The sequence below is a fragment of the Akanthomyces muscarius genome, chromosome 1 (assembly GCF_028009165.1).
Source record: "Akanthomyces muscarius strain Ve6 chromosome 1, whole genome shotgun sequence".
Lineage (NCBI taxonomy): Eukaryota > Fungi > Ascomycota > Sordariomycetes > Hypocreales > Cordycipitaceae > Akanthomyces > Akanthomyces muscarius.
In genome coordinates this window covers 3252192-3276684 of record NC_079241.1, presented here as the reverse complement: position 1 = coordinate 3276684, position 24493 = coordinate 3252192, and the positions used below count along the sequence as shown (strand labels likewise).

Below are 24493 nucleotides of genomic sequence, written 5' to 3'. Positions count from 1 at the left end.
GTGTATGTGGTGTGTGTGACGGGGAGCTGAGGAAAGCCTTCTTTCCTTGCTGCAGGAATGCCAACAATGGGATTTTGCCTTCTTCAACAAAGAGGAAGGGCAAAAGCTCACCGTCGTAAGAATGCCAAAGAGGAACAGGAACAAGAAGGAGGGTTTTTGCTTTCTTGGGCTGGCAAAAGCTTGTGTGGTAGAGTGAGAGTGAGAATGAAAGGCAAGTGGTAGAGGAACAAGAAATGTTGAAAGGAATTCTGGGAGTGGACTCGTGGGATAAATGTACGATTTGGCAATGGCTCAGAGTTTGACTGGAACGAGGCGTCTGTATCTAGGACAGTCGTCGACGACCATATAAATCCTAGACTTTGGCACCTTCCGATGGGGCAACCATGGACGATGAGCCTGTGGACTGTGGATCGGTCTATTGACGAAGGGTCAACCAGGCTAGTGATCGCTCAGGTGTGTGTGTCTGCCTGTACCCAGAGCCATCGCGCCTCTCGGTGGGTTGCCTTTGCAGCTTTTCGGCACCAGGCGGGCAGAGCAGCCCACCCGTCCAGGAACGGCGAGACATGATGAAGAGGAGGGGGGGAGGGTGTGTCGACAAGCGCTACCATCCGACAGACTGGCACCTGGGAGGAGGGGGAGGGGCTCCGTCGACGAGCGGGAGGTGATATAGCCAGTAGTAGAAGAGGACTATATTTCCCATCAGGATCGAGACACGCCCCCAATGTCTTGATGCTAGTAGCTAGACTCTCTGTCTCTCTCGCTTTTTCTTCAGGCACTTTCGCGCAGCTCAGCTCTCGATGTAGAGGCCCGGCGGCGACGAAACCCCATCAGCCAAGATACTCCTTTTGCAGGGCTGCTGCCTTTCGATGACAGCTGTGTTCCTGCAGAAGCGGGCGCCACAAGCCATCCGTGCGCAACGAAGAGGAGCCCGCTCATCGCACGTTACACCCGGGGCGAGGGTCAGCATCTTCGGGGTGGAGGAGAGAGAGAGGATGAGGGCGGGGTGCTGCGTGTAAGCTTCGCGACTTGTCTCTGCTCAAGGGAGGCTAAGAAATGCAGCGAGGCAGCGCAAAAAGAGGGTTTGGCGTTGGTTCAAGGGTGGTGGTGGTGTGGCGTGTGGGAATCGTTGGCATGGTGGGGCCGCCATCCCAAGGTCTCATCACCAGGCAGCCACTCACAGGAGTTAATACCAAGTAGGTAGGCAAGGTACAGTCGTTCACCGGGCTAACTTGGCGTTGAAGCTTGGTAACTAACTTGCTAACGAACTTACTGCTTGTTCCCTTCCCCATAGTAAAAAAGACGACTGCCGCAGATTCTCATCGGTTTCCTGCTTCTCTGGTATGCAGCAAGATTACAATCAGACAAGCCTCCGACATTGTCAGCTGGGACTTTCTCTTGTTATTTTTATTTTGTTATTTCTTGCATCCTCCTTTGTTTGCGGGCCATCAGAGCGCGTCGAGCTGCGCAATGCCCTCGCTCGCTTGCAATCTTTTTCCCTTTGCTGTTCTGTTGGCGTCTATCCGACACCTGCCCTTAGTAATGCACCACGCCCTGCCCAAGGGAGCATGACCAATATCTTCACCCAAGGGACTACCACCGCATAATTAGTACTACATAGTCACCAAACGAGGGCAAAAGACCAAAAGTTAAAGGAAAAGGGTATCTTGAATAAATTTTTACGCCATTGCTGCATCTATTCCATGTCTTCGTCTTCATTGCCAATATTCACCTTTTTGCGTCCCCCTCCTGTAAGTTGCTGAAGCGCCATCTTATTCACCTGGCCTCCCACCTTGCGCTGCATCTTTTCAATCTCCTCCTCGGCATCGACTGCCTCCGCCTCAGCAAAGTCCAGCACTAAGCGGCGCCCAAGCAGATGAGTGTCCCGCAGAGCGTTTAGTGCGTTTTCGGCTTCGCGTGGTGTCACAAAGTCTGCAAAGGCAAAACCTCTTGAGGTATAGTCTGCCTTCTTTGGAACGCGGACGGATCTTAGCTGACCATAGGTGCCAAATAGCGTCCGAATGTCCTTCTTGCTTGCCTGGAACGGCAAGTTCTTGATAACAATCTTGGTTCGCTGAGCGGCCACCTTCTTCGCCTTGTCTTCCTTTCTTCGCTCCTCGGCAGCGTCCTGGCCCTTGTGCGACGCCTTGACTGTCAGCGCATGCCCGTCCAGCGCCTGCCCGTCCATGGCCTTGAGCGCTGCCTGAGCCTGCTCTTTCGTGCGAAACTCGGCAAATCCAAAGCCCATGCTAAGTATTTGACCCGGCTTCTTCGGGTCCGTCTTAGTCTTGACTCTGGCGGAGACGAACCCGTCCAGAGGTTTGAAAGCTTCACCTAGTCTACTGGTGGTTGTGGCAAAGTTTAAATTGCGGATGAACAGCGATGTCGTCTCCACTTCGTCCTCTTCTGCCTTGTCGCGCCCGCCTGTCAACAGGTCGCTAACGCTCAATTTGGTCGTTCCGGTTGGCTGGGTGTTGGCCTTGGCTACCGGCACTGCTGGCGCCTCGCTAGTAAACAGATCTTTCGGCGCCTTCTCCAGAAAAAGGACGCTGTCCTTAATCCGTCGATATGCCAGCTTGCCAAATGCCGACTTTGCCTGATTGGCCTGTGCAAATTGCACAATGGCGATTGTACCCGTCGGCGGCATTAAAACTCTGAGAACTGTGCCAAACTCCTCAAACAATTTGCGGAGTTCCTCCATGGTAGTCCCGTATGGGAAGTTCTTGACCAGTATCGCCGTATCGCCCCGCTTCTGAGACTTAAAAGCATCCAAGTCGACCCCGTTGGCGGCAAAATAGGCCTTGGTATCTTGGATCACACTCGTTTCGGCGATAGCTTGCTTGACCGCTGCATCGGCTGATGTCGGGTCCAACACCTCTGATTTTGAGACACCAAGTCGAGCCGCCACTGAGGCGTTGACGGCGTCCTGGCTCATGTAAAGGGAATTCCAATTGAAAGTGGTGGATGCCGCCTCCTTCTTTCTGCGAATCAAGTTTTGTTTCTTCAGCGGGAGACTAGACATGGAGAAGTCGTCCACGCCGTGCTCTCTTTTCGCGTCCGCTGGAATGATGTGGATGATACGCCCCTGAAACGTTGCCCCATCCAACGCTTGGAATGCAGCAACCGCGTCGGATGGCTTTGTAAACAGCATCATCGCAAAACCTTTGGCTGTTCCTTGCGCATTTACTGGCAAGTGTACCTGGATGTGTCAGTCATTGTGTCCCTCTTTGTGTCATGTATCTAGGAGTAATCGGAAAATGACAGGAGTATGGCAAGCTATCAGACAGGTCGAAGCATCTACTAAAATAATCGCCCAGGGTTCTCATCAAATACCGTTAGGTATAAGCTGTCCCTATCTGGGGTTCATCATGCAAGCCGAGTTTGGGAAAAAGAATTGGAAAAACAAACATGTGAACATGAGGAAGGAAAAGAGACAACTTACTTCATCTACACCTCCAAACTTTTCAAACTCCTCCCTCAGGTCATCTTCCGTGGCGGAGTAAGGAAGATTTCGTACGAACAGCCGAGAAGTTCTCGAAATAGCCTCTGCAGCTGAGTCTTTGTCCTGCCCTTGCGGTGGGAGAAGGTCTTGGCCATCGTGAGTTCCGTCTTCTTCGGAATGCGGAGCCTCTTTGTCATTTCCGACCTCTTGGACAGCCGAGCTGTCACAATCAGCCTTTGCTTTGGGTGCGACATGGGAAATATCATCTGGGTCAACCAAGTCCAGAAGTCTGTTTGTTCGAGAGCGCAGCCAATCGTCATCTGTCGCAGCCATTGCCACATCAGCTGATTGGTTCGCCGCAACAGATTCTGGGGCTGGGGCACCAGGCAACGGCCCAGCCACACCGTCGGCCGGGACACTCGCATCGTCTTTACGAGATGTTGGCTCCCTCGCTGGTGTCACTTGAGCAACACTGGTCTCGCCCGTCGCATGATCAACCTTGCGGAGCTTCTCCTTCTTCGAGGGAACCTCGACGTACTCGTCATCGCTCTCCCCGTCAGGCACAAGCGAACCAGCTTGTCGCACTGCGGCCCCGCTTGATTCGACAGCTGTCTCATCAGCAACAAGGCTCTCCCTTCCTTTCCCCATGACCCTAAGATACTCTTGCAGCTTGGGATCTGACTGGTCCAGGTCCTCGCGCTTTCTCTTCTTGGAGCCACCTTCTTCAGCGGCGACAGGCGACGGCAGCTCTCTGCTGCCCTTCTCCGGTGCGGCGGTTCGGGTGGCGACATTTGCCCTGGTCCAGACAGGATCTGAGATCTTGCATTCCAGTTAGCACCCAGAGCTTTGCCCCTTGCCTCGGAGGTTTTCATAAACTTACTGCTCTTGCTGGCTCGACCGCAATCTTGGACATGCGAATGTAGGTCTTGTGGAAGTACTTGACAGCCTTTTCGGCGTCCTCTGGTGACTTGTAGCCTACGTAGCCAATGCGACGCTGTGCCATGAGCTTGACATCTGTGACTTCGCGGTTTCCCGCAGAAAAGTGCTTCCGAAAGTCAGCCTCCGTGAGGCTGGTCGGCAGGCCCTTGACAAATATTCTTGAGGTTGCCATGGTGTATGGAAAGGTTCAGGCACTAGGCCGCCGATGTGAATGTTCAAGGATCACACATCAGAAATTTCTTGGTGGTGGTCAACCAAAAAATTTGCATGAAGAGATTGGAGGAAGGGGAGAGGAAAAAAGTTGTCCAAGGTCGGCTACAAGTGGAGCAGGGTTATCGATAGTGCATGGCCCGTGCGCTCCTCGTCGACTGCTACCCTACGGCCGTTTCTTGCGTATGATTTCTACGGACGTGATGGCCTGCGGCAGTAAATAGCCTTTGGCGGTGCTTGATTAATTCACTCTCATCCTCTGCTTTTTCGTGTATGTTAAAGTGTGTGTATATACGATGTACTGAGCTGGGCGCGCATCAGCTAATGTGTTGGACATCGGTGGACATCGGTTGAGTGAACCTGGTTGTTCCCTCAAAGGGCGGAATTTCATCGAGAACCAGGTGCAGATGTGGCTATACTGTGACATTAACACAACCGAACACGTCTGAGAGTATCAAACGAACTTCAAGTCCAGACTACCATGAACTCGTAATTATTTCCCACTGATCGTGCTGACTTGTGCGCTGCCTGTACAACGGCTTGTTCCTGCTGCCCCTATGCTAATATCGACTGAAGACCATCGTCCCTGGCTGCCGTCGAAATCAAGAATATCGCAAGCTACAAATACGCATACAAATGGAGCGAGTCAGTTATACTCAAGCTGAATTTTTTTTGCCTCTCGACAATTGCTATGTGGTTGTAACACGTTGCTAGATGCAGCCAAGAAGAGCTACTGCGACAAGGATAATGGCACACTACATTATGCCCAGCTCAAGGAAACTATCGAATCTACTTGTTTTCCTTCTTGTTCACGCAAAGAAACTATACACAATGAGCGCACATGGAAGCAACAGCCAGGTCACCTCACAGGGCCAAGTAGCGAAGTAGCACACTTGACGTACTGGTAACGCGACACGAAACTGCATCATGTAGTCACAGAGGACATGGGCACTGCCACTTGACACCCAAGCCGAAAGATTGAAAACCACATTCTTTGAGATCACAAATAAACACCATATCCCAGCCAATACCTACAAGGAAGCGGCCAACAGTCGACTGCACGCAGCAATGGCGCGTCGCCCGTCATTGCACACGCCGTTGACGCCACCATCAGTCCGCAGCCAAAATAAAGCCGACTGAAGGGTCGTATCTTAAGATTAAAGTACTACAATAATAGCTTTCAGGATTCCATTGAAAAAAATGGCGCGCACCTGTCAAAGTTTATTTTTATTTTTAAACTCGGGCGGTCGTTCCCTTTGTTTTCTACGCGTTCCTTTGTGCACGCGCGCGGGAATGCTGCTGGATCGATTTGCGTTCCAGAAAACGGCTCGCCCGCGCAGACACAACCGCCTATACGCTCGTATTATACGAATATAGTTTCTCTCTCCCTCCAGCGATTGAGCCGCGTCTAGAACAAGGGAGTCCAAGATTTATCTCTGGGGCATATTGATCCGGGCAAGAAAGAAGAAGAACTGTCTCATTCGACGCCGGATAACACGCGCATACTTGGACTCGCCATATACTAGATAAAAGAAAGGAACCGAGGGTAAGATAAATACTGAACCATTAATCCCTATCCTACTCATACTTAATCTAATACAGTGTTTGCTGTGACCCAACCCCCTAGTGATTCATTCTAACGCGGTCTAATAAAAGGAAAAAAAAGTGTGGTGGTAAAAAACTGATAGAAACCAACCAATGTGTATATACAATAAACGTCATAACAATAAACATCGTTTTGCGCCGGTACCCATAATGCTGAATGAAAAGTGTCGCAGGACCATCCAACTCAAGAGCGACCCTTTCTTCTGTTCGCCTGGCAGCGACAAACCCAGTAAAAATATTTCGTTTCGCCTTGGTAAACGTTCACCCAAATAAGACTCCTATGCAGCAATGCTGCCAAAGACCTCGCCATGACATGGCCTAATTAACCCCTTCGTCGATGCGGAAAAGAAAAGGAACGAAATTTACATCTTCCCCGGAGATGCTTGATATGCGTTGGTACACGCCAACATCGCCATGGCAGGTTGCGCCTTGCGATGCTCCTCCGCGTGGTGCAATCGTATATGTAGGTGGCGCAGTAAAAAAAAGTGGAATGCGCAAGCTGAATTGCAACGTTTAGAAGAGAATAAACGAGGCAACAAACACAGCAATAGTGTACATAGAGGTGGCGCTATATTCGATCTCAAAAAAGGCAGCCTGCTGACCAAAAGCGATCTTCTTACTCTTCCGCGTCGGGTGAGCAACATCCGTCTTAGGGTCGCGAACAAGAAGATCCTCGCGGTCCGGCACCGTGGGAGGGTCAATAGCATAGCCAATGGGGGTCCACATGGAGCTGCAAAGGAAGACAAAGGTCAGGGGAGGCCAGAAGGCGTGGGTGATCAGGCATCGTGCAACGTCCCTAAAGCCCTGGAACTCGGTGAAGCAGAGGAAGGTCGTCATAGTGGCTCCGACGAGGGTCAGGTAGACGAAGAGCAGATGGAAGATAGCCATATAGTTGAAGCAGATGCCGGCCAAACGACGGCCCATGCCCTTGCGCTGACGAGCATCACGCTCGTTGAGGGCGGAGCCGAGTGAACCGGTGGGCTTGAATGCCTGAGTCTGGCCGCCGAGCCACTTGGGAAGCATAAAGGATCGAACGATGCAGAGGGCAATGTAAGGCGACATCCACAGCTGGTAGCGGGAACCACGCTGACCGGTATGGTAGCCGGCGGGGAGGAAGAGAGCAAACTCGCAGATGCGGTTGGTGATGGTGGCGGCGAAGCAGGCACGGATAAGCCAAACTAGTTGGGTATCACCTTCCTGGTCGTTATAGGCGACAAGGGGGCGCCGCATCAGAAGAATGACGGGAATGGCAAAGAGAGAAACGGTGAGCAGCACAGTGTAGAGACTGAGCGAAGCGTACATGAAACCGGAAAAGCGTTGGGCAAAGCTCATCTGCTTGACCTTGTCACCGTAGAGACAAAACTTGAGCTTGAAAGCGGTGTCGACAGTACCAATGGCCCAACGAGTACGCTGCTTCAAATGGCCACCGAAATCCTCAGGGACAGTACCAAACTGCAGGGGCTCGTGGATGAACGCCGTCTTCCAGCCCCTGCCAAGCAGCAAAGTGGACGTGGCGACGTCTTCGGCCAGAGAGCCGAGAGGAAAGTTGCCAATTTGGTCGAGGGCCTCGCGACGAACAACATAACCAGAACCAGTGCACCATGCGACACCAAGCGCATCCTTGATGGGCTCAATTACATGAACGAAAAAGTCAAGACTTTGAGCGAGCGGGTCAGAGGCAGGTGTGTTGTAGAAGAGCTGAGGCGGGCAAGCAAGGGCCATCTTGTCGTCGATGAGCAGATGGGGCATGATGGCGCGGAGCCAGTCTCGCTCGGGAATCTAAACGACAGCTGTTAATATACGTAGACAAAGTAAGGTCCGGGTAGCGAGCGGTGTATGACTTACCATATCAGCATCCAGGGCAGCCATGTACTGACCGGCACCGCCGGGGAGGTTGTGGGTCATGTCCAGTCCGTAGTTGAGGTTACCAGCCTTGAAGTGATGCGGGACGCCAGGAGTCTTGGTACGGGCCATGTAGTAGACATTGTGGTAGACCGAATCCAGAGCCCCGACGGCAACTTCGAGAGTAGCGGACTTGGCATCGTCGAGGACGATGACACGGAAGCGGTCGCGGGGATAGTCAACGTCGCAAGCACCACGGACAGTGTCGAGAACCACATCGTCCTCTTCACCACAGCAAGTCACGAAAACGTCGACAGTGGGAACGTCATCGGCAACGAGGCGCAGCTTGGGGCGGTGGCGCTTCTTCATAGCCCACATGGTCCAGAGGTTGTGCATCATGCTAGGAAGAGCAACGGCGAATTCGACACCAATGAAGACCCAGGCCAAGACAAAGGTGGTGCGGTAGGCGTTCTGAGCAGAGATGACACAGTAGATTCGGTAGGCGAGGTAGATCAGGTACATGGCCGTGTTGATGAGGGTGAGCAGTGGTACAGCACGGAAGAGGAGACGTTTCCATCCCTTCCAAGTGTCGGCATCGTCACGGTCGTGCAGGCGAGCGATGTAGCCTTCCTTGACCCAGTCCTTGGCCATGATGGGAGGAGGAGCATTGGGAAGTAGAGCAGCGAGGCTGACATTGCTCTGGTACTGCAGGCAGAGGACGAGAGGTTAGTTTCAAGGCCGAAAGGAAGCTGAGCGAAGCACTCGGGGCGGAAGCAGTCAATGCTTACCATGGGGGTATTGGGCCAGGAGTCCATGTTGTTCTTGGGCCGTGGGATGCGATCCATGGGAGTAGCGCGGCCGCTGACCAGAGTGGGCGAGGCCGAGCGAGATTGAATGGGCGTCTCGAAAGACTGCTGGCTGTAGCGAGAGATGTGAGTTGGACCCCAGGAGGGCGAAGGCGCGTTTCCGTACTCCTCTAGGTAGGGCTGCTGAGGAGGACGCATGGGACGGGAGAAGTCAGCTACGGGGCGGCCGCGATATTCATCGTAAGACGAAATGTTGGAGTAGTTGGAGTGGTTGGAGTGGTGCAGCTGCGGTGGCGGCGGCTGCGGGAATTCGGAAGTCGGAGAGTGACGATGGAAGACGTCGAGGTCGACGTTTTCCTCGTTTTCGTTTTGCTGGTGACGTCTCATTTTGGCGATGGGTGGAATGGCATTCCTTGCAACGCGTGCCTTGTCGAGACGAGAAAGTGGCCAGCGGACGGGCTAAAAGCAGCGCGGGCGAAACACGGCGCCCCTCGGATGCAGGAGACTGTTTGACTTTTTTGAAAATGCTACTGCAACGGTAACGGGTAGAGGCGTGTTTTGATAACAAGCCGGCGTAAACGGATAGCGGTTAAGCGAATAGATGCGAACGAGGCAGAAAAAAAAAACAGATGCCTGATGTCTCCTGTCGCCGGGCCTGCGAGTAGCAAAAAAAAGAGAACGAGCGAGTGTCGGGCCAAGCTAAAGCAGCTGGAGAGGAACGAAGAGCGAGAGGCTGAGAGCAGCTGGGGAAGAAGTGTGTAAGAGGACAAGAGAGAAAATTTGTGGCAGCGGCGAAGAATGTCTGAGTCTGGCAACACACCAAAAAGAGAGGAGGAAGCGACTGTGTGAGCGAGCAAGGGGTGGTTGCGGCACTAACAGCGATGCTAGCGCTGGTGCGAGGAAGAGAGACAGGCGTCTACAAAGCGGGCCGACTGGGGGGGCAAGTGATGGGCTTGGGAGGGAATTAAGATGGAATAAAAAAAAAGAAGAAAAGAGAGGGAAAAACCAGATGAGAAGGGGGAAGTGGTTGGTCCGTTGAAGCGGGCGGCATCTGCTAAAGGCAGTGGTGAATGGCTGCATTCAAATGCGGCGTGATGCGATGCAGCGAGTGGGTTCTCAGAGGCAGGGACCGGACAGGGGTGGGAGTACTTGTGCCGTCGGTGGCTGCAAGTACTCAGCAGTGGCAGGTACCGCCGTGCAGGGGGCATCTAGCAGCGTGGAGTACCTGGCTTGCCTGGCACAGCCAGCATTGAGGGGTCACCTTCGGCACGGACGGACCAGCCGGGGGTACTTCTACTGGCTGCAGCAGCAGGTACCTAGGTAGGTATCTACCTACCAGTACGTCGTGGCAGCTGCCAGAGCACAGAGTGCCGACAAGTCGCAGCGGTTATTGCATTCAGTCGTCGGGCACTGCTGAATTTTGCATGCGCATACGCAAATTCACATGTTTTCCTTGCAGCTCTCTCTACTCTACTGGTAACTCCCCCGTGGCCCCCCAGGCAGCAAGCTGTCTCGCGACAGAATGTAAGGGCGGGCATACGGAAAAAGGAGAGAGACAAGAAAGAAAGCTACCCGTAGGAAAAAAACCTAGTCCGCGCTAGGCAATCGGCCCACGGCCATGCCGCAAAAAAACAAGAGGAAAAAAAAAACACGGTACAGTTACGGGGCAGCCCAGCGCAGGTACAGGAGCTGCTTGCCACTGGTATCAGTAGGTACAGTGATGGGCACCTACTTGCCAAGCTGCCAGCTCGTGTAGGCCCAGAAGGAGGGGCGTTGGAAGGGGGCGGACGGCTGGCGCAAGTCGCGCTGGGCTATCCGCCGCGGAGAACTAAGATGCCAGTGTCAATTCTCCGTACCTGAATGATAGCACTGGTTTCTATTACCAGCTCAAGCTCTAACCAACGCGCCAGGGCCCCGAAACGCTGCCATGACGTGGTGGACATATTTAGCACAGGCTTGGGGAGGCGGAAGGCGCAGCTGGCATTGCGATGGGGCGCCGAGACCATCGCCTTCTTGGGCCCACCCGCGTTTTTTTTCTTCCTGCCAGTAAACTCGTCTGCACTGTCCAACTCATATATCAATAATGAGCGCTGAAAATAGATAACCGGCGGCTCCAGAGAGGATTGCCCTTTAATAAACATGGAGCGATTACTGGTTTACCGGAATTGTGGTGGAATTCTTAAAAGACAGTTGGTTTCAAAACAAGGCCCCGTGGCATCCAAGCATAACACGCGGGGGTGAGCCTGCCTGCTTGGAATCTGCAATGGGGGCCCTGTCTTTGTCCCGTGCCGCGAGCCAAGCTGTTGCCGAGCCTCAACTCGTCCCGCTGAGACGGAATCTTCATTCGGTAAAAAATGGCCAGGGTCAGACGACGCGCCTGTTGGCCGCTGCGCCCCAGGACGCATGAACCACATCGCGCGCGCATTGAACTTTGTTCCTGCCCTTTGTCTGCCAGGAACAGGACGCAAACAAAGGGTTCGCGATGATCTGCAGGGCTCTCCTAATAATCAAGCTCCTGGTGTGGCTTTTTTAATCAAAATTTATCTCCTCGTCCCGCCTGGCGTTATCAGGCAGATACACTCGGGGAGTAAGCGAGCCTTGGGCAGTGAGGCTCTGGGAAGGAGCTTACCTACGGGGCCCCCCAGCCGCTGCAGAGTGTCTTACAGTGGCTGTTGTTTGGCGGTCGCAGTGGGCGACTCTCCGCTGCATGGAAGTGGGCTGCCACTACCAACGGCTGGAATGGCTTGCCCCTTCCGCCAACGCCGGGATAGCATGACATGACAAGACAGCCAGCACAGCTGCATCACGGTACTGGCTCCCTCGCATACCATACATATATTGCCATGTTGAAGCTCGCGCCGCTGCTGTATTTCGCGGCCGCCGTTGCTGCTCTCTGATGATGATGGCATATCAGACGATGGATGAACGCCCTGTAGCTGTCGTCCACTTACCATGACGCAACTAATCATCTATCCTAGTTTGCCGCCCAGGCAAGAAGCACTGCCCGGCGCATCCCGTCTAAACTTGGATTAGCAGTTCCCCTGGCTGTCGCCTACTGCCACTACGGCCTCGTATCGCTGCTGAGCAGGGGGACGGCAGCTGGGCGCGCTGGCCAACCGGGACATGGGCCTGATGGGGATACGCAAAACCTTGCGGCGTGGGCAATGGGAGGCCCGGGCCCACTTCTGAAACCATGCCGCGGCCGGCGGAGGACACCAGCACTACTGGTACTGATACGTTCCGAAGGGCCTCTGAGCGAGCTGCGACGACGGCCAACCACAAGCAGCTAATAAGGCGGCCGGTAGGTATGCGCTGCTGGGCGGGGGACCTACTCTTGGGCAAGTCTGTTGGCTCGAGCCGAATTTTGTTGCTCCGGGTAATACTGGTCAGGAGAGGGAAAAGCTTGCCCAACCAGCAGCGAGGCGAGACGGAACCACACTCAGGATAGCCCGATTGATTAGCCGCACTAAAAAAGTAGCACGCTTTCGTATTGCCGGGGCTAAACCGCTTGCAGCATCAATTATGGATAAACCCTTTGGATAAACACTTTGCTAGCAAAAGGATCCGTAAGCTAACCAGATTGTCAGAGGAGAGAGGACGGGAAAAAAATTCACCACACACCATCGCCTAGCGAAAAGCCGTCGACGGGCTAGTGCTAGCTCGGCCAAAAAACCTGGCTTCACATCTTCGCTCGTGGCTCGATGGATCGAATCAGCGCCGCCCGTGTGGATGCCATCGGTGGTCCAATGCGCCAATTGCCTCCTCGCCAGGCAGCCGCAACCACGTCTAATGAGGTGTGTGTGAGAGGCTCAAGAGATTTGGCCGCTGGACCGACTTCTGGACTGACTGCTGTTGGACTGCTGAGTATGATGCTGTGGCGATTTTTTCTTATTTTCTTTCGTTCCGCAGATGGCGCCGCGCCTTGGCTAGTCTAATGAGCCGTGTCAATCGCCATCTCTTTGCGCCCCCATCTCACCAATCTATCTCTCTTCCTTGCTTTTCTTCCCGTCCCGCGAACGGCGGAATTGACACTCATCTCTATACTGAGACCTTGTCTCTGACGCGCACTTTTTTGTGTTGTTCCCCGGGTTCACTTGCACAAAAGAAAAAAGGACAGACCACGTAGCAAAGCCATACCATCATGCCTGTCCGAGATTAGATTATATCAAGAGTTGTTGTTCGCCCCATCCCTCCCGTTCTAGATGTGCAGCCAGACACCAGGGAAAGCACAACAAGCTTGCCATCAGCCTTGCATCGAGCTTTTGGCCATCTCGATTCGAGCTGTGCAACAGACAGCCCAGGCGCCACCTCCTTTTGGTACGACTCATAACGCCTGTGGCATATCATCGTGCTATGGCGTCTCCTCCCCTCCACACCTGCAAACGCAGGTACCATCGAGCGGTCTGGCGCGCTCCTTTTTTGGTCCTCCCTAAGTATTCATTTGCTTTTTTTTCTACTTCTTGATCGCTTTCTGTTCCCGCTGGGACCCAGCTGCTTCTTATTAATTTAAAAAGTTAAGCTTTGCTGTTGATTTAGTTTATCTCGCTGGACGTTTTGCTCCTATGCCCCCCCCTGATTGGACGCAATGCGCCTCGCTCGGTCCTTTTGATTATTCCTGCTGCTGCTATTCCTCCCCTTTTTTTCTGTAGACCAACCCAACCGTCCCTTCTGTGCCATCAAAAAAGACGCGTTACGATCCAGGCACAAGATAAACTTTGGTCGTTGCTCAGGGAAACACTAGAGAGCTCTGGAGAAGGAGAGAAAGCTGTCGTCGAGATCCATCCACAAATTATCGGCCTATAGGAAAATCCTCCGTGCATGATACCCGTCCCGGTAAAAACTGAAAATAAAAAAATTACACCCGAGATGGTGCTACCCAACCAACCAACTAACTGCCTGAGCTCTTTACTGGGTAAGCAGACACGGTACAATTGCTGCACAGTATGTAGCTTTTCGATTTTTCCTTTGTTGCCTCCCTTTCCCTTCCTGGACCACCCCTGTCCGCCTGGACGATACAAGACCCCACAGCGTGTCAGCCCACTGAAACCTACTGGGACTGCGCTGTGCCACTGCCACAATCCGACCCGCGCTCCGCTGCCGCTCCAAGCAGTTTTATTTTCACTGGTGACAAGTCCACTGAGTCCACTGAGTCGAACCACTGCTCCAGCGCCCCCAAGGTACCAGCCCTGCACCTGTACTTTACGCCAAGTACCTGCCGGGCCTGCTCCAAGTACCTGCCGCAGCCCACAACTGCCACTGACTGGTGTGCGAAGCCACCCCTGCAGGCAGCTTAGCGCCCGAAAAGGCCGTCTTCTTTTTCTTCTTGCGGCGGCGACGCTGCCTGTTTGGTCCCACAACCTTGCTCCCGCCCTCGCCCGCCCGTTTCGGTCTCATCATTCTGGCCTGGCAAATCTTCGTCAGAACATACCATCCGTGCATCTCGCCAAACGCATCGAAGACCGCCCTCCGTCCAAGGCAGAAGAATCGCCATCACTGTACGCCAACGTGCCGCTGTATTGCCCGTCGTTCTCGTCCTTGGCGCGCCGTTGCAGTAAACCCCCTCGGACGATCTTGGGGGGCCATCTCCATCCACTCTTTTTTTCTTCTTTCCAAAACCTCTCACTGTCGCTTTCGGTTGCCCTTCTCGGGCTTGATTTGCTTTACAACTAGACGAGAAACACCCCAAGCCATCGGCCGACCGCCTCGCTCTCTCCTCCGCCTTCTCGCCGTCCTCTTGGTTCAACCATCGTCACCATGGGCATCGCTACCGGATTCAAATGGATTCTGAGCTTTTGTATGCTCATCGTCCCCATCGCCATCACCCTTGGCGTTCTCTTCCCACTCCAACGCGCGCATACGAGCGGCGGCGGTTCTGGTAGCTTCCTCGGCGATGGCGGCTTTGGCGGTACAGGCCCTGGAGCAGGACCGCCCAAGCCCAAGAACAACAATGTCGAGCTAGCGACAGCGTGCACTCAGTTCGCTGACCTGGGCAATCCTTTGCGCTACAACTGGGCCAAGGGCCAGCAGCAATATACCTGTAGGTCCTCTTCTGTAACGTCAATCCTGACGTGAAGCTAATGGTCATACAGTCAACCCTAACCAATGGGGTCTCACCGACAGCACAAAGAGCGGCATGTGTATGGATGTAAGTCAAAACCACCCTTTCGCCTACAGGCGCGGCAGTTCCTGTCGCACCGCAGCGTCGCACCGTGTCAACTCGTCTGGCACAGCACAGAAGCTAATGCAGCCCTGCTCAGGTCCTGTTCAACAACAACGGCACCTATTCCAAGCCGGAATTGGCTCCCCCCTTCCAAGTCACCTGGCAATACTCGCCCGCTCCCGCCGGACAGAACAATGTGCACGCGTTCGCCAACATCAAGCTCGAAAAGGTTTTCCCCAAGCAACTCAGCACGATTAAGAAGCTTTACGTCGATTTTGAGTGGAAATATGTCATGGGCAACGACAACTCAACGGCGAGCGAATCGTCAACCCTCGCCACGAAGAGCGTCAACACCAACGTTGCAATTGATATGTTCGCCGACAGCAGCAGCGATACCTCGAAAAACAACGAAAAGGCCGCTTTCGAAATCATGATCTGGTTTGCTGCCATTGGCTCGTCCGCCCACGTCATTGGTCAGGATACGACATCGATTGTCAAAACATTGGCCCTCGCAGATGCTACGACCGGAACCCAGGTCACCTTGTAAGTTCTCCAACGTAATTCTCGTTGAGTCTGTTGACGATGATGCTGACCGATCCTGCAGCGACTTGTATGCCGACAAGCACCCCACCACAAAACAGTTCGTCATGACCTGGAAGGCCCAAGAGATTACGGAAAAATTCCACGGCGACGTCTATCCGCTGATCGACTACATTCTCACCGCCGGCAACTCGAGCTATCCGACCTCGGATGACTATCTCGGCTCGTTCGGCATGGGCACCGAGGCCTACGACTCGCCGTCAAACGTGACATTTTACTGCCCCGACTTTGCCGTCAATGTTGAATAAGGAAACTGGCTTTGGATAGATTTGGAGTTGAACACGGCATTGGGTTACCGGAGTTTTTACTGTTGATTTTTTTCTTACTCATGGTTCTTACGAAGGGGGTTCTGTTTATATGAATCGGGAATCTAGACATTGTTTACTTGGTTTATTTTGAACCCACCAGCGCGTTCCGTTGAACTGCGATAATTAGTATAAATTCTAGCGATATTCTTTTTACCAGTATTCGATCAAGCCATTACAGCTCTCTCTGCATCGTGGTCCTACTAGGTCCCCTGCTAGGGATGCGCCAGCAAGCCACAGCCCTCTTTTCTCGGCGGCATTGGCCGTTGGCGTCATGCACAATGACCGGCAGGGCAGCCACATGTTCCATCAGCTCGTATCACGCCAGTTCCTGCCTGGGGTATGTATGTGCCTCTTAATACTTTCAAAGTGGGATATAATATCGAATGACGCGCAAGCCAAAAAAAATCTCGTATTGCGGCCAAACGGCGGGCGGGGTTCCCGTCTATTTAGAGATGCGGCTAAAACTACGGAGTACTCTCCGTCCCATCACAAATGGTCATTGTTTCAGCAAGGGTGAGTTAGACGGCGAGGGGCAGATGAACAAATAAAGGAAAGGAAAATCATTTGCCGTGTACGAGACGGGACCCCAGCCTGCTACAGCCGTATTCAAGTCGCTTGGCTAGTTTTTTTTTCCCGCCCCAAAGGGGTCGGCGAACCAGGCTATATATATCCAACGAGTGGGCGAAAATGGTGGCTGTGTAGTTTTGCATGTCGCCATCCGCACATTCCGTTTCTGACTCGCCCTACTCTGCTGTCATGTCCCACCCCGGCCGACCTCATACAGGTATTCGTCTTGCTGGATGTAAACAGCTATTCGCGCTTGTAAGTTTTGATAAGCAAGCAGCCTGCTATACAAGACCCTGTGAAGCTCGCCGTCCGAGATGATTGGATCCAGAGACAACCAGATACCAGAGTTGCAGAAAACCAGTGAATTGCCTGCATATTGCCGTAAGACAAAGGACTGTTCCATGTGCAGCATGTAGAGCCACCAAATCCGAGCTAGCCGGTTATTTTCTTCCTTGTTCTCAAGAAATCGAATGCTTTAGCCTGTGAAAAGCTCGTCAGCTCACGCGCTCGCTGCCAGAAGCTGCTCGAGCCTCTTTATACGGCTCCGGGTGCTGAAACCAAGGTGGACTTCGATATCGACCAGCACATTCCACAGCTTCAACTTCTTGCCGATGCCGGTAATGTGCTTGGCAGCTAAATACGATGTTGTTCATGTCAGCTCTTGACTCTTTTGTTCTGCGGTGGACAGATAGCACCCTGGGGATACACACCGAAGAACAGTGCCTGCACCGAGAAATTGCGCACGCACTGGCAAATATCCGATAGCCCTATGATAGCAATTTCTGACGCATGATGTTCTATCTGCTTCTTTGTCAGACCTGATTCGAAACGCGACGGGTTGGTCGAAAGGGTCGGGCTACCTCTGGGATATGACTAGAATCCTGCACTGTAGGCTCGGCGAGCAATAAGAGATGCAGGAGGTGGAATAACAGCATCGCGGCCGCTGTGATGACAAGCCAATTAGCAGCGAGCGAATCAATATGCCAACTTGTACGTACCAGCTGCCGGAAGCGCAAAATAGATCTTGCAAAATTCGTGGTCGTCAGGCTCACCGTATTTTATACCATGAAAAGATGCTGGCAAGCTTTGCTTCCACCGCGCAGCGTCCGCAAGGATATCCTGCCGTGTATCTGACGCCGGCTCTTTCCAGTAGAGGACATTGATAGCTCTACCAACAAGCCAAAGGACCTGGTTCCCAAGCATGTGCTCGTCAGTCTCGCCCTCTCGCCATCTGACGTTCCACTTGTCGGGACTTATTTGCAGCGGCGCCTCATTGACCAGCGCCACAAAGATCTCGTGGCGAATATAGATCCAAAAGTTGGCGAGGTCCACGCCGGCTGACGAGGCACTGACTCCACGATTCGCCATCAGCAGCATGGCGCCGTAGAAATGATGGCTATGCTCCTCCTCTTGGCTGGCAATCATCTCGTAGCTGCTCAGCAGCATGGTCGAGGTCAACGTGTCTTCTTGGTGCGCAGCAGCCCTGTTGCCAATGCAACTGATCAGTATCTGCAGCGCCTTGCTGTAGTAGCGACCGGCTGGGTTGGCCCAGACCTCTCCAGAGGGCAGGAGGCTCAGGTGTTTCGCGGTAAAAGCGCACACGCTATATACCAGCAGCTCAGACGTTGTGCATCGACGTAGGACTTCGCGTTGGTAGGTGCATTCGCGGTCAAACAAGTCCATCCAGGTCGCAACGCCAGTTTGGTACGTCGTGAGTAAGTGGACAATCTCTGAAGTCAAAGGCATGCTGGTGCCACTCGGTTGGGAATCTGTGGGCGATGGCGACATCGGCTGAGCTTCGGCCGCGCCAGGCGAGTATGTCTTGAAAAGATCCCATGTTGACATTGGTATTTCTACTGATGCGGAATCCTGCTCCTCTGCCGCCCCTAGGAAGTGTGCTTGTTGGTTGCTGGCAGAAGACGGAGCATCGGCCGCAGCTTGCCGTGGCCCGTCTGCATGTGAGTAGTGCACTATGAAGTTGTGCTGTCGGCAGTGCAGATTTAGACGCTGACAATTGCCACAGACAGGCTTCCCCTCGTCGCACCGTGTGTGGCGTGCCTTGCACGTATCGCTACAGCAGAATATGATTAGTTGTGGCAGTACTCAGCAGAGGCTGTCCGCCTCCTTGTTGGCCCACAGAAGAAATGAAAACAGCAAGCAGTAACATGAAAGGCGAAATGAATATGCCACTAACCAACCTTCGAATAATACACAGAGTTAGTACGTAAAAAGTACACCGACGTAGACATGCTATGTAGAGCTTGACTCACCAGTTTTGTTTCTTGGACCACCTCGGCGTCGTCGCTTGACAGGATTTGGAGTCGATGGCTTTGCGGATTCAAGCGACAAATCCTTCATTGCGTAATTGACACGCTAACAAAACAATCGTCCAGCATTGACCAAGTAATAACCCGCGAATTTTGTGACGAAACGGCTTGTGGTCGTGCTCACGGCCAGCGGTGACGGCACAGGCACGAGCAAGGCTGAGTTCGACGTGGGTGTAATGTCCGTTCACGGAGCGGGAAGAAAAGTTTATAATGAACGTTCTCGTGAAAGGTCTTACACGGAGTTAGGGTGGGCACGATTATCTCCCGATCACGTGTCCTATCATATCCTGTATGCGTTGTCTATAAAAGAGCTCTTCTCCGAATCCCTGGAGGCACTTGCTCGTCTTAAAAAGGTAATTCTTTAGTTAAATATGTTGTGAGATCTGGACTTCCTGTTTATGATACAAAATACGACTCCCCATATCCCATCCACGTACACTCTATGACAGCCTCCACTGTGAGCATTTATTAGCGTCTGTGCTTGTCAATGAGCTGGACTCTGCGCCATCCTCTCCAGCACCACCGCCATTTTGGGAGTCTTTAGAGTTCGATTCTTGCTCCTTCACGGAGACGCAACATTCGACTTCCACGAGAAGAGTTTCTTTGCAGTACTCGACCGAAAATCTTGCTGTATCTCGGTCAGCGTTCGCCGCCTCGTCTCTGGCATGCCGAACCAGCAGACCACCGCTGTTACAGAGGTGCAGCCGGCAAAAAGGAAGTAGGCGCCGCAGCTTGTTTTTGAGAGGAGTATCGGCGTGATCAGAGCAACAAGGAAATTCGTCAGCCAGTTGGCACCGTGGGCGATGCTAGTGGCAGTAGCTCGGGTTCTCTGGGGCTGGATTTCGGCAGCGTAAATCTTCAAAACGATACCCCATGAGATGCAATAGATGACGGTAAAGACGTAAATGGTGACGACGACAATCCAGCGTGCGGCGCTGGTGGGGGATACAACGTTGCCGGCGTATAAGCCACCAAGAAGGAGCATACAAGCCGCCATCCCCAGACCTCCGAAAATAGTGTTTGAGCGACGCCCCCAGCGATCAGCCCAAATTGTGCCCGGGATTGTGACGGCGACAATGACTATAGCTAGAACGCCCGAGACGAGGAACGTGTCACCATTGACACCAATACCAGCCTGCTGGAAAAGAAGAGGTGCGTACTGTAAGAGTATGAGTTAGTGAGCTAGGAGAGGACAAGACGGAAGAGGGGTGCTCACATAAAGGACACCATCAATCCCAGAGAGCTGCTGCATGGCCATCAGAAATACTGCCATGAAGAAACGCGATCGAGCCTCCGGGGCAAGCACACCCATAGACTGCCATGCCAGATTAGCACCTGCATCAAATTTGGACTCGGGGCCACCAACATTAAACCCTTTTCTGGCGACTGCGGTTGATACGCTTGCTGACGGCGCGTCTTCGGGTAGAGCATCCTCCGGAGTATCTTGATCGGTATCCGGGATTTCTAGCGCATCCCAAGCAGCAGTTATTTCCGACTTGCTCCTCCTTTGATCCTCCAGCCATCGCGGCGACGGTGGAAGCAGTAGAAAGGTAACAGCCGAAAAGGCGGTGGCGTAAATCGCTAGGAGGATAAAGGGCAGGCGCCAACTCAAGTCCGTTTCGATGTCTGCCGTTCCGTAGCAAGTAAAAAAGCCACCCAAAAGGCCAAAGCAAACGAAGAGCTGAGGCCCAGTTGTCAAGGCCCCACGGTGTCGCGCGGGCGAGATTTCGCAAATATATCTACCAGGCATCATCTCGTCAGTGCCGTGTGGTGATGAACCAGTGTTGAGCGTTGGTACTCACGCTAGCATGATCCCGTTGATGAATCCTTCACCAACACCCACTATCAGACGGCCAGCGATGAACATGCCGAGATGAACAGCTCCTGCTTCAACCGCAGCACCAAAAGCGAAGATGAATCCACCAATGGCAATGCCTGATGATCGGCCAAGATTGTCCGCGACGTGTCCGGCGAGAAATGAAGTGACTGCAGCCGAAAGGAGAATCGAGGACACAACAAGACCGTGTATGGCAGGGCTAGGATGCCCAAAGTGCTGAACATATTTGTCCATGACTGTTACTGGGCCGATGATGCCAGTGTCGATGCCCTGCAGAAAGCCCCCGAAAGAACACAGTAGACTGGCAATGACATACCGAGGCGGTCTGCGAAACAGTTTGGAAAACTTCTTCATGCTTTGTGAAGACTGTGCTGACATTCATTGACTGATGAGTTTATCCCATGTGGCCTGGGTCTGGGATCTTGTCCGTCCTTTATTAGTCGAAAGCTGAATAATGCAGCAAGACTTTATTTTGTGGGAAAATGACGAGTTGGACGAAGACGGCCAACATGGTGAAGAGACCCAAGACAAACATGGGGCATAACTGAGCCATAGATCAGGTCCGCGGGAAGACGCTACAACGCCGGCATCCTGCTTATTCATACATTCTCGCTGACGATGCTTCTTTCAAGTGTATGCCACGATGAAAAAAAATCCCCTTTGTATTTATCAGCATGATGTCGCGATGGCAGTTGCTCGAGACCGGCATGTATGACTGAAATGAGGAATAATTGCGAGGGAGCGCGTGAAGCAACCATCATAGGAATCATGACCTTCTCTAAAGGGCAATAAATACGCGTCTGCGAGCTCTATGCTATGACAGAAGTCACGCTTCAGGCCGGCATCGAGTACAGCCCGGCTATCAGATCCACCGGCCGTGAAAATTACCATTTTAGTCCATCCTCGTAGCTTGAACAGGCCGCTAAAGCAGCGCAAGACTGTGATATTTGCAAAACTAGTCCGTACTTGTGGGTGTTTAGTCTGTGAACGCGACCATCTGCAGATAGGCTGGGCGCGAACAATGTGTTTGTAATCACGGTCCGGCACACAAATTGGCCATTTGGAATAAGTTTCCGCATCACCAGCATTACTTGGGGAGCGCCTGCTCAGCGGAGTTTTAGGACAAGGCTTGCCTGGAAAATCTAATAGTCTGATCGGATGGAAGAGTGTCTATCCCACCCCGAGATCGGAACGATTTCTCGACGAGTTTGTGTTGTATAAATGGAATCAAGTTAGTGCGTGTTGCTACACTTTACGTAGTTATTCGCTGAATCAGAATCAAGTTCGTTTTTTCAGTTCACTATATTCTATCTAGTGTGGTATGGTATGCTATGACTATTTCCAATTATAAGCGACGATTTTTGCTTCTCGGTGCTCTGATTTCAAATTGCACGTCTCATGATCCTGTACAGACTGGTCGAGAACATTTCCACACTACACGCGTGTATGCCAGCGTAGTTGTAAAAAGATTTCCTAGCTAGGATAGAAGCCCCACATGCCGTGTGAAATGCTTTTCTAGGAATAGCGTCTTCATTACTCTTAGGTCTCGACATACGGGCGTGACCGGCTCAACGGCCGCACCAGCGGCTGCTAGTCTATCATCCATCATCCGAAACTAAGATGTACAAGAAAGTTGTTTTCGGCAGCGAATACGGAGCTGCCCTTTACGACACAATCATGCTCCTCGCATTGTATTGTGGTGCTGGCCCCGCTGAGAATGCTGTCACAGATCGTGTGATTCTTTTACGATGCGGGTTTGAACCTCGAAAATAGCCGAAGGGTGCATAAAAAAGTGGGATATAGCTGGGGAAAAATTGTTCGAAATAGCGTAATGCCGGTAAGAACAACCGCGGGCTTCGAGTTTAGTTATTTCGAAATTTGGCAATCTGCAGGCCGTAGAAGGCGCCCTGCAGAGTACCACCCGTCAACACCTGAAAAGGGCCTACCCTCAGCACACCCAAAAACTCATTAGATATAAAGTATAAGAGCAAATTCATGATATGGGAACAATTTTTGCAGCTGTCCTATCACGACAAGCATACTTTGCTCAGCTCCGCCGTCACCTCAGTCAAGATACTGCTTGTGCTATTTATACCACAAACCTTTACCTACTTAAGGGCACACCATGTTGACAATTCTATTCATTGCTTTTACAGCAATTGTCTTATTCATTCTAGTCCGGCCCATCTTTCTGTACTTCTATGATGCAAAAGGTTTTCGCAAATACCCCTGCCAAAACGTTCTCTCGGGCATCTCACCGTTGGCCTATGGCTGGGAGGTAGGAAGAGCACACCGTCTCTTCCATACACAGCGACTGCACAAACAGCTCGCAAAGAATCCTGTCGTGCGCATCGGTCCAAACTGGCTCTCCTTTGGACGTGCTGGTGCCGTCCGGGATATTTACGGGTTCAATTCGCCATGCAGAAAGAGCAGGATATACAGTGTGCTGAAATCGGATGGGGCCGAGAGCCTCCTCTTTTCCAGCGTCAAGGCTGTGCATTCTCGCCGTCGAAAAATGGTGGCCGCTTCCTATGCCCCCGGCAACATCGAGTTATGGGCGCCCAGGGTTGCTGAGAGCATCATTGTTTTGGTGTCCAAGCTCGACGCCGTGTGCACTGCGCCGCCACCAACATCGAGCAGAGACATTATTCCGAAGGAAGAACTGACATTCGATGCGAGCCTGTGGTCCATGCTGTATGCCTTTGAATGCGCCATCAAGATCGGTGTGAGTAAAGATATGGGGTTCCTGGCACAGGGTTCAGACATGGTAGACGTGGTACGCTTAGATGGTGGTGCGGCGAAGGCGCCCATCATCGAATGCGTGCGTAGCAGCTCGCGAACCACCGCTACACTGGTATGGGATACGGCGAATTTCTCATGGTTGAAAAGAATCACCTCCATAGTATCGCCATGGTACAGAAATCACTGGCGTAACGCTAGTATCTGGTCTACATTCATTGACCAGATAACGATGGAGCGTATCGAACGGGGTAATGCGGGGGAAGATTTGGAAGATTTGATGCAGCCAATGATCAGAAATCGAAAGGGAGGCGATGCCAAAATCAGTGATCTAGACAGAATTACTGAGGTGCACCAGTTAGGTCAGGCTTTTTCTTTTTCTCTTCTTCAGCATTTGCGCACCTTGCATTTGTCCACTTTGCCATAAGTCAGACAACTAATTCTCGGGATAGTCAATGGAGGTGGAGATGGACCTGGCATATCTCTTATCAATACTCTGTATTACCTTTTGAAGCATCCAGATACCATGGCAAAGCTTCGAGCCGAACTTGACAGCTCACTCACTACGGAAGATACGATGGCGCCTTGGTCCAAAGTCAAGAGAATGACATACCTCAGGGCGTGCATCAACGAATCAATGCGCTTGTCTCCTCCTGTTGCTACAGACCTCCTTCGCACCACCCCTTCTGATCGCTGCTACGTTATTGCTGGCGAGGTCGTCCCCCCAAACACAAATGTTAGCATCTCGGCGTACACGGCGCACCGCGACCCAAGCATCTTCACAGACCCCGAAGCCTTCCGTCCCGAACGGTGGCTGACAGCCAGCGAGAGCCTGTTGAAGGAGATGCTCGCGGTCTACATTCCGTTCAGCACTGGAGCCAGGGCGTGCATTGGTCGAAACGTGGCTCTCTTGATGCAGTTGGTATTCATCGGCACTGTTGTTCACCGTTACGATTTTGCGTTGCCAGGCTCGAGCTGGACACTGCAGTGGGAGGAATATTTCAACATTTGGCCCAATGAGCTACCTCTCAAGATTTGGCGACGACAGGATGAAAACTCGCATTGAGGTATAACCGTGTAAGAGGGCTAAAGCTATGCGAATAGAAGAAAGACT

At 52.5% G+C, this 24493-nt stretch overlaps 8 protein-coding genes across 8 annotated transcripts; 2 read left to right on the top strand and 6 right to left on the bottom strand.

The window, feature by feature from the left end:
- Positions 1-291: 291 nt before the first annotated feature.
- On the bottom strand, positions 292-565 carry LMH87_006086 (uncharacterized protein; the record flags this gene model as incomplete). Its single annotated transcript, XM_056203917.1, has 2 exons — positions 292-415; positions 474-565. The coding sequence occupies 2 exons, from the start codon at positions 563-565 to the stop codon at positions 292-294; spliced, it is 216 nt and encodes a 71-aa protein (XP_056059325.1).
- Positions 566-1693: 1128 nt separating this feature from the next.
- On the bottom strand, positions 1694-4550 carry LMH87_006085 (uncharacterized protein; the record flags this gene model as incomplete). Its single annotated transcript, XM_056203916.1, has 3 exons — positions 1694-3196; positions 3440-4258; positions 4320-4550. 3 exons carry the CDS (start codon positions 4548-4550, stop codon positions 1694-1696), a joined length of 2553 nt encoding a protein of 850 aa, XP_056059324.1.
- A 2156-nt stretch (positions 4551-6706) lies between these two features.
- LMH87_006084 (uncharacterized protein) lies at positions 6707-9228 on the bottom strand (the record flags this gene model as incomplete). The annotated part of the gene is made up of 4 exons (XM_056203915.1): positions 6707-7972; positions 8039-8740; positions 8824-8953; positions 9008-9228. 4 exons carry the CDS (start codon positions 9226-9228, stop codon positions 6707-6709), a joined length of 2319 nt encoding a protein of 772 aa, XP_056059323.1.
- Positions 9229-14595: 5367 nt separating this feature from the next.
- Positions 14596-15849, top strand: LMH87_006083 (uncharacterized protein; the record flags this gene model as incomplete). Its single annotated transcript, XM_056203914.1, has 4 exons — positions 14596-14878; positions 14931-14986; positions 15099-15544; positions 15606-15849. The coding sequence occupies 4 exons, from the start codon at positions 14596-14598 to the stop codon at positions 15847-15849; spliced, it is 1029 nt and encodes a 342-aa protein (XP_056059322.1).
- A 1126-nt stretch (positions 15850-16975) lies between these two features.
- On the bottom strand, positions 16976-18321 carry LMH87_006082 (uncharacterized protein; the record flags this gene model as incomplete). Its single annotated transcript, XM_056203913.1, has 4 exons — positions 16976-17109; positions 17187-17277; positions 17337-17419; positions 17475-18321. The coding sequence occupies 4 exons, from the start codon at positions 18319-18321 to the stop codon at positions 16976-16978; spliced, it is 1155 nt and encodes a 384-aa protein (XP_056059321.1).
- Positions 18322-18362: 41 nt separating this feature from the next.
- LMH87_006081 (uncharacterized protein) lies at positions 18363-18834 on the bottom strand (the record flags this gene model as incomplete). The annotated part of the gene is made up of 3 exons (XM_056203911.1): positions 18363-18446; positions 18502-18547; positions 18743-18834. 3 exons carry the CDS (start codon positions 18832-18834, stop codon positions 18363-18365), a joined length of 222 nt encoding a protein of 73 aa, XP_056059320.1.
- Positions 18835-19365: 531 nt separating this feature from the next.
- On the bottom strand, positions 19366-20994 carry LMH87_006080 (uncharacterized protein; the record flags this gene model as incomplete). The annotated part of the gene is made up of 4 exons (XM_056203910.1): positions 19366-19962; positions 20020-20118; positions 20170-20542; positions 20606-20994. The coding sequence occupies 4 exons, from the start codon at positions 20992-20994 to the stop codon at positions 19366-19368; spliced, it is 1458 nt and encodes a 485-aa protein (XP_056059319.1).
- A 2161-nt stretch (positions 20995-23155) lies between these two features.
- On the top strand, positions 23156-24445 carry LMH87_006079 (uncharacterized protein; the record flags this gene model as incomplete). The annotated part of the gene is made up of 4 exons (XM_056203909.1): positions 23156-23416; positions 23470-23553; positions 23606-23741; positions 23832-24445. The coding sequence occupies 4 exons, from the start codon at positions 23156-23158 to the stop codon at positions 24443-24445; spliced, it is 1095 nt and encodes a 364-aa protein (XP_056059318.1).
- Between the last annotated feature and the right edge of the window lie 48 nt (positions 24446-24493).